Source organism: Littorina saxatilis, linkage group LG16 (assembly GCF_037325665.1).
Source record: "Littorina saxatilis isolate snail1 linkage group LG16, US_GU_Lsax_2.0, whole genome shotgun sequence".
Taxonomy (NCBI): domain Eukaryota; kingdom Metazoa; phylum Mollusca; class Gastropoda; order Littorinimorpha; family Littorinidae; genus Littorina; species Littorina saxatilis.
The window spans coordinates 15,428,457-15,439,829 of NC_090260.1; the positions used below are offsets into that span (position 1 = coordinate 15,428,457).

An 11,373-nucleotide genomic window follows, 5' to 3' on the forward strand; every position below is an offset into this window, starting at 1 on the left:
GGTGTGGATGTTTCAGGTGAGACAGGGCGAGAACAATGGGGAGCCCTGCTCGTTGTAATGTGGTGTGGATGTTTCAGGTGAGACAGGGCGAGAACAATGGCGAGCCCTGCTCGTTGTAATGTGGTGTGGATGTTTCAGGTGAGACAGGGCGAGAACAATGGCGAGCCCTGCTCGTTGTAATGTGGTGTGGATGTTTCAGGTGAGACAGGGCGAGAACAATGGCGAGCCCTGCTCGTTGTAATGTGGTGTGGATGTTTCAGGTGAGACAGGGCGAGAACAATGGGGAGCCCTGCTCGTCGTAAAGTGGTGTGGATGTTTCAGGTGAGACAGGGCGAGAACAATGGCGAGCCCTGCTCGTTGTAATGTGGTGTGGATGTTTCAGGTGAGACAGGGCGAGAACAATGGCGAGCCCTGCTCGTTGTAATGTGGTGTGGATGTTTCAGGTGAGACAGGGCGAGAACAATGTCGAGCCAGCAGGGAGGTAGCGGAGCCATTCCGAAGACATTACGACAGGTAGGCCGCTGTCACCGTCTTGTAATGTCCATAATGTTTCCCATTGTTTTGTTTTGTCGGTCGGGGTGTCTTTTGCATACTGATTGGTTGTGCATAGCCTTGTATTGTTCTGTCCAAATTATATTAAATTGGGAAAATTATAATGCACTGTCCAAATGATATTGTATTATCCATTTTTGTAATTGTCCATTGCATTGTGTTGTCCATTACATTGTATTACTCATAACTGTCATTATATTGTCCATAACATTGTGTTGTCTATAGCATTGTATTGTCCATAACATTGTGTTGTCTATAGCATTATATTGTCAATAACATTGTGTTGTCTATAGCAATGTATGGTCCATAACATTGTGTTGTCTATAGCATTGTATTGTCCATAACATTGTGTTGTCTATAGCATTATATTGTCCATAACATTGTGTTGTCTATAGCATTGTATTGTCCATAACATTGTGTTGTCTATAGCATTGTATTGTCCATAACATTGTGTTGTCTATAGCATTGTATTGTCCATAACATTGTGTTGTCTATAGCATTATATTGTCCATAACATTGTGTTGTCTATAGCATTGTATTGTCCATTGCATTGTGTTGTCTATAGCATTATATTGTCCATAACATTGTGTTGTCTATAGCATTGTATTGTCCATTGCATTGTGTTGTCCATTACATTGTATTACCCATAGTATTATATTATCGGTGGCATTGTATTGTCCATAACTGTCATTATATTGTCCATAACATTGTGTTGTCTATAGCATTGTATTGTCCATAACATTGTGTTGCCCATAGCATTGTGTTGTCCATAACATTGTGTTGTCCATAGCATTGTGTTGTCCCCAGCATTGTGTTGTCCCCAGCATTGTATTGTCCATAACATTGTGTTGCCCATAACATTGTGTTGCCCATAACATTGTGTTGCCCATAACATTGTATTGTCCATAACATTGTGTTGTCCAGTATAAGATGTTTGGTGGCTTGTGTTGGTCCGAGGGGACCATATCGTCTTTTGTTTCATCTTTATCGACTAATGCCGAAGGCCGTGGTTAATAAAAATGTAAGGCCCCGGTTGATAATAATGTAACAAAAGGCGATAACTATATTAGATTATGCTCCCTGAGAACCAACACAAACATGCAAATGAAACTGAATGCAATGCAATTTGGACGTATGTGTTATAGTTTACATAGACCGAACTTATCAGTTTTATTTGATCGGTTCCAGTGTCATTATTGCATAATTTCGTACAGCTTATTTCAATAAGGCTCCAGTTCTTACCACAACTAGGCACCCGTTTCTTTCGCTCTCTCTGTTCAACAAAACAGAAACTGCTTGTGTCAGCATAATATGTTTTGATTTTCTGGAGAGATCTCTTCTTTCATGGTCTCTCGGTTGTAGAAATGACTATGAGGCCGGTCTGTTTGCTGTGTGAGTACACTGAACAATGTAGACATAGGGCACGTACATTCTCACGACAACAGGGGACACTGAACAGTGTAGACATACAGCACGTACATTCTCACGACAACAGAGGACACTGAACAGTGTAGACATACAGCACGTACATTCTCACGACAACAGAGGACACTGAACAGTGTAGACATACAGCACGTACATTCTCACGACAACAGGGGACACTGAACAGTGTAGACATACATCACGTACATTCTCACGACAACAGGTGACACTGAACAGTGTAGACATACATCACGTACATTCTCACGACAACAGGGGACACTGAACAGTGTAGACATACAGCACGTACATTCTCACGACAACAGAGGACACTGAACAGTGTAGACATACAGCACGTACATTCTCACGACAACAGAGGACACTGAACAGTGTAGACATACATCACGTACATTCTCACGACAACAGAGGACACTGAACAGTGTAGACATACATCACGTACATTCTCACGACAACAGGGGACACTGAACAGTGTAGACATACAGCACGTACATTCTCACGACAACAGGGGACACTGAACAGTGTAGACATACAGCACGTACATTCTCACGACAACAGGGGACACTGAACAGTGTAGACATACAGCACGTACATTCTCACTACAACAGAGGACAGTGTAGACACACATCACGTTCATTCTTACGACAACAGGGGACACTGAACAGTGTAGACATACAGCACGTACATTCTCACGACAACAGAGGACACTGAACAGTGTAGACATACAGCACGTACATTCTCACGACAACAGAGGACACTGAACAGTGTAGACATACAGCACGTACATTCTCACGACAACAGAGGACACTGAACAGTGTAGACATACATCACGTACATTCTCACGACAACAGGTGACACGTAACAGTGTAGACATACATCACGTACATTCTCACGACAACAGGGGACACTGAACAGTGTAGACATACATCACGTACATTCTCACGACAACAGAGGACACTGAACAGTGTAGACATACATCACGTACATTCTCACGACAACAGAGGACACTGAACAGTGTAGACATACATCACGTACATTCTCACGACAACAGAGGACACTGAACAGTGTAGACATACATCACGTACATTCTCACGACAACAGGGGACACTGAACAGTGTAGACATACATCACGTACATTCTCACGACAACAGGGGACACTCGCATTGTACGTTGCAGGCGTGCTGCCAGTGCAGCAGGGAATCACGGTGCATCAGGCAAGGGGAGTGTGACTGCCGTGCGAACTGTACCCGCTGTACCAACTGTGCTGCTCAGGGCTGTACGAATCGCGCCATTGATCTGGTACGTCTTGGGTAGCCTAAAAACTCTTTAAAAAAAAAATAATAACATTCACATACTTCAAATAATCTTTTGTCACTAATTCCTTTCTAAATTTACTTAGACACAACATTCCTGAGAATTCTAAAACACTGATTCCTGACTTCCTGACAATTAAAGGGAAAGTAATCCTGACATTCCATTTGTCAAGAACAAGCACAGTTCCTTCCCTTACACTAATAGACAAATCAGTAAGCCCCCCAAAAGTACTTTGTAAAAATGGTAAAGAATGAATACGAATAAATACTTTCACAGGTTTACATGTTTCAAGGAGATTAACAAGATTTGACAAAAGAAGTGTTACAAGACATGCGGTTTTTAGAACCGTCTACAATGTTATCGTGATTGCCACAGGTTGTAGGCACATTAAACAACAAACAATAACCAGCCAACCAACCCATCTCTGTCTGTCTATCTCTGTCTGTCTATCTCTGTCTGTCTATCTCTGTCTGTCTATCTCTGTCTGTCTATCTCTGTCTGTCTATCTCTGTCTGTCTATCTCTGTCTGTCTATCTCTGTCTGTCTATCTCTGTCTGTCTATCTGTATGTCTTTCTCTGTCTGTCTATCTCTGTCTGTCTATCTCTGTCTGTCTATTTCTGTCTGTCTATCTCTGTCTGTCTGTCTATCTCTGTCTCTCCTGCCCTCTCCCCCCCCTCCCCCTCAGCTCCTACGAGGCCGATCTAATCTGTCAATTTGTTTGGGGTCGTATTCATGCATTGTCCGTGTCAGTGTCGATCAATGCAAATAGACTGAACATTCCTCATTGATGACGATCGCAACAGCCAAGTTGATGGTTGAGTGTTTGGAACCCCGCCACCTGCTTGATAAAGAGAAGAGATGTTCCGATCCTCCGGGTCACTTTATTTGCATACCTGCTTGCCCCCCCCCCCCCACCTCCCCCCATGTTGTGGTACAAAACCATGTAAAAATGGTAAAGATCCTGAAATCCATGTCAGTGAATTATAGAAACATGAAAATACCAAGCATGCATCCCACGACACAGAGTAGAGTATAAGTATATGGCCGACGGAACATACGGCCAAGCACATACAATCCTCTTTGTGCAAAACCATGAGTGTACGTGGGCGTTTTGGCCCACAAACGCACAGGAAAATAAAATAATGTTTGTACCATGTGAGGAAACACGTTCACATACTATTGCATGACAATAAGGTGAGTCACACTATCTAAAACAACGCTATGACAGAAGTGACGGTCATATCACGCACACAACTCATAATTATGAACAGCGCTATGACAGAAGTGACGGTAATATCATGCACACAACTCATAATTATGAACAGCGCTATGACAGAAGTGACGGTCATATCATGCACACAACTCATAATTATGAACAGCGCTATGACAGAAGTGACGGTCATATCATGCACACAACTCATAATTATGAACAGTGCCATGACAGAAGTGACGGTTATATAATGCACATCACACAGGGACCGGCTGTGGAATGTGCTCCGCCGTGCAGTACCTCTGGGTCACCGGGGAACCAGGCTGTCTCTCCTGCCCCGCCCTTGATGGCAAGATCACAGGAATCAGAGGACCAAGCGTTAAGGTTGTCAGACCATGAGGTAAATTCATCTCAGAAAGATAAACAACAACACCGAAACCTCATATTTTAAGACTTAAAGTTATGTTTAAACTGAATAAGGTGCATTATCATTAGTTTTACTCTTTTTGTGTTGTTGTTGTTGTTGTTGTTGTTGTTGTTGTTGTTGTTGTTGTTGTTGTTGTTGTTGTTGTTGTTTTCCTTGTTTTTGTTTTTCATTTTGAATTTACACCATAGAACAACTGTTTTTAAACAATTATCTTCTGTGTTCTAGGCAAATATTGTGTGAACCACCAACGAGACATAAGTCCCTATTTGGTGTCTGTATTTTCACCGTCTTCATAGTTGACGTAGGTTGTGAATGGTACTAGAAGTGAGCAGACAGTACACCATCATGTCTTTGATTCCAGAGAGAGTTTCTCAACGCCTGGTTCCCTCACCTTGAGAGCGAATCATACATAATCCCCCCGGCTCACATGGACACTGTGCAAGAGAGAATGGCATATATCGGAGAAGGTGAGCGAATCCAGGTACTGAAAACACAGCAACAAATAGACAGAGATGAGAGTAGAGAGGTCAGGGACACTGTCCGCATAGACACAGTGCTGAAAAATGTCCACCACTGCATGAATCAGATAAAGAACAAAGCCGCAAGGGAAAAGGAAATTATGGTAATTCTGACCCAAGCTAAATTTGGTGTATATGGTGCTGATACCCAAAGCATCTATACTGGTGCAGCCGCCAGGAACACGAACAGCGTCAAAGCAGAGCCGTTGAACCTGAAGGAGGACTTTGTTGACCTGCTCGTCATACATCGCGAGCGTGGGATAATGATGGCGGCAATCATACCTCAGACAGAAGACGACCCCCTTGCAGTTCAAGAAGAACTAAAGAAGGCCGCTGCCTACCTGAAGCAAGCCAGAGATGTTGTGAGGCGCTCTGTTCTGGGTGACCTGGTAACACAGCCAGCCCTCCACCAGGCCATTGTCCTGCCCGACACAACGAGACGCTGTCTGGAGGAGGTGCTGCTAAACATGAGCGATGTAAGTTAACTCTTGACCTACACTCGCTCACACACGCAAAAACAGACGAACGCAGGAGAGAAGGAGAGAGAGAGAGAGAGAGAGAGAGAGAGAGAGAGAGAGAGAGAGAGAGAGAGAGAGAGAGAGAGAGAGAGAGAGAGAGAGAGAGAGAGAGAGAGAGAGAGAGAGAGAGAGAGAGAGAGAGAGAGAGAGAGCTTTGTTCACCAACGTAAAGTAAGGGCCAGTTCATAGCGCTATGCTCTTAGTCCACACACTGTATGCAGTGTCCGTCCGTATGTCCGAACAAAAAACTTAACGTTAAGATTATCTGGGATGATTTTGAAGCTAGACCTTTAAACATTTGCAGACTTCTGGTATTTAATAATCTTCCGATTTGACCCCGATTTGATTGACCTTCGTCAAAAGTTGGGGTCACAGCGGGGTCATGCTCATCAACTTTTTAAGTTTAGTTTCTTTCAGATATTTGGGTAACAAAGCCTCCATATTTCACACAATTGTATGTGTTATTAATCAGCAGACATGACCAAAATGTAGCTTGTTTCGTAAATGTTCACAGTAATACATAGCATGGACATGTTTGCTGGACAAGATGATTACCACTGAACATATCTGGAATATTACAAGTCACACTTTTGATCAAGTTTTTTTCGATTATTCTGATGCCAACGTTCTCTTGAACATTATATTTATGAAGCTGAAAGAGGAATTTTTTAAACATTTTTTTTATTGGGGTTAAGTCTTAAAATGTGGGTTAACTTACAGACGTTATGAAAACAAAGGGTCTTATTGGGGAGGTCGGGCATAAAAGGGGGTGGTTGTATAAGAAGGGAGGGACTCTTGTGGGAGTGGTGGTGGCGGGAGCCTTCCATGGGGGAGGGGGGGCTCCTAAAAGGGAGGGGTGGTATATTGTTGTGGGACAAGACAAAGGCGAGTCGAATAAGCGATTTGCTTTTTATTTGTTTCCTGTCCAGCTCTAAGAACAGTGACCTTGAATAGTAGACGTCATTTTTTTTGTCGCGAAAACGACGTCACTTGTACTTTACGTAGCCTAATGCGCGTCACCACAAACGGGAAACTCTTTTCCGAAAAGATGGTTTGCTTTTGTCCAGAAAGTTGTCTTTCAGGCTGGTAAACACTAAAGCAGGAATGAAGAGATTTGCAACTCAGGTAGGCCTAATGTTACACTGTCTTTGTGTGCATCGTGTATTAAACCATCCCTTGTGCCATTTCCCGCATTGTTTACAGTCCGTGTGTGTTGATCTCAGTTACAGGAGTTGCAGGAAGGCCTCAGCGTCGAGTCAAGTCGGAATGTCAGCCAGGTGTGTCTATGTGAGGACGACATGGCTGACCAGACAAGGCTCGACGCGTGGTGGAGGGCAAGCTTGGAACGGAATGAGGGCGGGGACCCTGCCATGGATACAGCTACCTACACACAGTTGGTTGCCAGGTACGTTGCATAGCTGTATCATATCGGTGAAGCGCACGCACGTTTGTTATTACTTGACCTAACGTCATCTATCTTTCTCTCTTTCTTTCCCCTGACACCCCCCCCCCCCCCCCCCCCCCCCCGCTCTCTCTCTCTCTCTGTCTGTCCGTCTCTCTCTCTCTCTCTCTTTCTCTCTTTCCCTCTCTCTCTCTCTCTTTCCCTCTCTCTCTCTCTCTCTTTCCCTCTCTCACTCTCTTTCCCCCTCTCTCTCTCTTTCCCCCCTCTCACTCTCTCTTTCCCCTCTCTCTCTCTCTCTCTTTCCCCCTCTCTCTCTCTCTCTCTTTCCCTCTCTCACTCTCTCTCTTTCCCCCCTCTCACTCTCTCTTTTCCCCCTCTCACTCTCTCTTTCCCTCTCTCTCTCTCTCTCTTTCCCCCTCTCTCTCTCTCTCTCTCTCTTTCACTCTCTCACTCTCTCTCTTTCCCCCCTCTCACTCTCTCTCTCTCTGTCTCTGTCTCTGTCTCTCTCCCTCTCTCTCTCTCCCCCTCTCTCTCTCTCTCTCTCTCTCTCTCTCTCTCTCTCTCTCTCTCTCTCTCTTGTTTCTCGTTACGAATTCTCTGTTTTGATCTCGCCCTGTCTATCCCTGTTTGTGATTTTGTGTGGATGTTTTTTTGTTCGTGGTCTTTGTGGTGATTGTTTGACTTGCTTTGATTTGTTTATTGCTTTGATTGATATGCATGCATGTGTGTGTGTGTGCGTGTGTGTGTGTGTGTGTGTGTGTAACGGTGTGTGTGTGTGTGTGTGTGTGTGTGTGTGTGTGTGTGTGTGTGTGTGTGTGTGTGTGTGATATACCTAATAATGTGTGAATGTGTATGATGACAGATTCTCCATACCACTGACAACGGTTGAGCTATTCCTCAGCAGAGAGCCTAGACTACAGCTGTGGACCCAGGGCCATCTTGTTCACGCTGTTGGAATGGAGCATGGTCGACCCATGTCTTGTATAGCTCTGTTCCCGCAGCAGTTTCAAGTCTTGGAGGAGACACCAGACGACGACGACGTGAGAATCCTCTGGGGCCCGACGGGCACTTCAAAAAGCGTAGTCTTGATAATAAAAGGTTTTTTTCTGCTGAGGAAGGGCTGCGGCACCGTCTTTGTTCTTCAGACGAGTAGAGATGGAGCTGCTGCTGCTTACCTTGTGGGTCATCAGTTGAGAGAGACTGCCGGACAGGGAACCGGAAGCGTGCAGCTCGTCAACATGGCGGGGGTAGGGGAGAAAGACCGGCGCAGACCGTATCAGTGGACAGAGGAAGGCAAGAAGAAAGTGCAGGCCTGGGTGGAGGAGCTGTGTCAACACGCACAGACACACGGACGCGTGCACATCCTGGCCGATGAGGCTGAGTGGTAAGAATGACGCTGTACACTGAATCTAACACTGCCTCCTGTCACTCTTGTGTTGGCCGGTGTGGTCGTGTTCGTTGGAAGGAAGTCTGATGATTCACAAATGTTATTATATTCACACCTTTTCTATAACGAGGTAATTCGTGTGCTTTTGGTCAATAAATTAGGAAGATTTATGTAGAAGTAATGGCTCTTTATTTTCAAGTTTGAATAAATTACACTGGGGCATGTTTATTAGATGTAGAATGTGAATTCAGCAACTGTCACTGCGGTGTGTACTGATCAGTGATGTTATAAATCTGTCTCATCAGGCGCCACCCTTTCTTTGTCTGCCATTGGAAAAACTTGGTCAAGGTAACGAAGAGTGGAGCGAAATAACGTCATTCTGTTTACGTCATTATTAATCATTGCGTCATTTCATTTCAGGTTCACTGTGATTCTTATCCTGAACAGCAATCTTTGTGACTTACTTTTTGTTTTGTTTTAATCAGTTTCGTAATTCCAGGTGTAATCACCACTGACACACCTGTCCGTTCTGTTGCTGTGACGTCATCACGAAGATCTACACTGCGTTAAAACAACCGAGTTGAGTGAGAACTATAACACACCTGTCTGTTCTGTTTATAAACACTGACACACCTGTCTGTTCTGTTACAGTGACGTCATCGCAGAGATCTACCGGGCGTTAAAACAACGACACGTCCGGTTCACCTTGTGGGCAGCAGGCGTTAAGCTAGATGTACCTGCCGACATGGAGCGTTACGTCCGCAAACTGACACAGCCCCTGAGAAGCCCACCTGCTGTGGTGAGAGAGGTGGAGCAGGCTGACGATATGAAGGATGGAACGGTCCCGGCCTACACCAGGCCGCCAGTGTCCGCACCGTGCGACGGCCCACCTGTCCTGACGGTTGGTCACTATGATGATAGGTACCGCGGTGACAGACAGGGACATGAGGATGACTTTCCATGGCGGTGTGCACGGTGCGGGGAGCTGGTGGCAGACATGCTGCGAGATCTTCGTGTCGGTCAGTACACCTCTGTCTGTCTGTCTGTCTGTCTGTCTGTCTGTCTGTCTGTCTGTCTGTCTGTCTGTCTGTCTGTCTGTCTGTCTGTCCTGTCTGTCTGTCTGTCTGTCTGTCTGTCTGTCTGTCTGTCTGTCTCTCTCTCTCTCTCTCTCTCTCTCTCTCTCTCTCTCTCTCTCTCTCTCTCTCTCTCTCTCTCTCTCTCTCTCTCTCTCTCTCTCTCTCGCAATGCAGTGTCAGTCAGGTTGTTGTACATTTCGATGACGTCATTATACTTACAAGAAACATTGATATTTACGTCATTTACTGTGACGTCGTTACATAATATCGTCACAAGTCTGCCAAGGTGAGGTGTTGAACCCTAAATAATATAAAATTGTTTTTCCTATTTTCAGGTGGTTGTGGTGCTGCTGATGTAGTTGTAGTCTCTGTTCACGTGTTGCTGCAGCCGGTGTTGGTGCGGAAGTTAGACATGGGTCGTCGTTGTTGTTTGTGTCGTGGTTGTTGTTGATGGTGATGGTGGTGTCGTCGTCGTCGTTGCTGTTGTTGTTGGTGTTGTTGTTGTAGTTGTTGCAGTCGGTGTGGATGTATATTACACAACGACGATGTGATGTTGACGGTGTGTGTGATGTTTCAGGTTGCGATGACAACGCTCCCCACGGGCAGGGCGGCCTCACCTACAGCGACGTCTTTGTGCTGGGTGTCATGAAGTGTGACACAGACACACCGGATGATCACTTCATGTCACCAGCACCCTTCATCCGGGGCCTCGAGTCACGCGGCGTCCCCACCCGTAAGGTGGCTCATAACGACACAGCGGCCGTTAGACAACTGGCTGAAATGACATCGGGTCCCACACAGAGAGCGGCAGGTAGGGGTCGAGACGAGGCGGTGACGGTGGCCAATCAGGACACAGTATGGGGCTTGGAGAGACACGTCGTCGTCTACCTGGACAGTGTGTATGGTGGTGATGCTGACACTACCGGCCGCCTGAGATCCATGTCGCGGTCCACGGCCCAGGTGATCTGGGTGAAGCATGTTAGAGACATAGACAGCGACAGCGACACTGAGTGACACCCACATCTCGTCACCGCCACCACCACCACCTGTCTCAACTACACATCCCGCAACGTCCAACGATGTCTAACAACAACAACAACAACAACAACAACAACAACAACAACAACCGTTGAACTGAAATTCAGCATTTTATTGACTCCATTTACTGAAACTCAGCAATACCTGTCCTTACAACCTGCCGCTCTCTGACAACTACGACGACAACATCATCCTCTACCACGACATCCACCACCATCCGACACCATCACCACCGACACCGACAACAACAACCCGAGTGACATTTTTATCGTTTTAAAATACGGAAAGAAAAATCTCTCAACACATCGCTTCTTGTTCACTGACAAGCGCATGATTTCATAATTAGCGTCATCAAGAAATGACGTCACGGACAGACAGTAAATTTTCTAGGGACAGTGGAATGCGTGGTCTATCGCCATGGAAACATCCATGAACATGCTAACAAGAGAGAGAGAGAGAGAGAGAGAGAGAGAGAGAGAGAGAGAGAGAGAGA

The 11,373-nt window shown here is 45.5% G+C and overlaps 1 protein-coding gene across 2 annotated transcripts; it reads left to right on the forward strand.

Moving 5' to 3' along the window:
• Window positions 1–229: 229 nt before the first annotated feature.
• Window positions 230–11,369, forward strand: LOC138950481 (uncharacterized). Of its 2 annotated transcripts, XM_070322206.1 has the most exons (8): window positions 230–513; window positions 3,166–3,288; window positions 4,780–4,914; window positions 5,303–5,935; window positions 7,201–7,382; window positions 8,242–8,763; window positions 9,418–9,785; window positions 10,420–11,369. In XM_070322206.1, exons 1-8 carry the CDS (start codon window positions 463–465, stop codon window positions 10,854–10,856), a joined length of 2,451 nt encoding a protein of 816 aa, XP_070178307.1. In that variant the 5' UTR covers window positions 230–462; the 3' UTR covers window positions 10,857–11,369. The 2 variants fall into 2 exon arrangements, with proteins under 2 accessions (XP_070178307.1, XP_070178308.1); XM_070322207.1 differs by lacking the exon at window positions 3,166–3,288 and having other exon boundaries at window positions 233–513.
• Window positions 11,370–11,373: the final 4 nt, after the last annotated feature.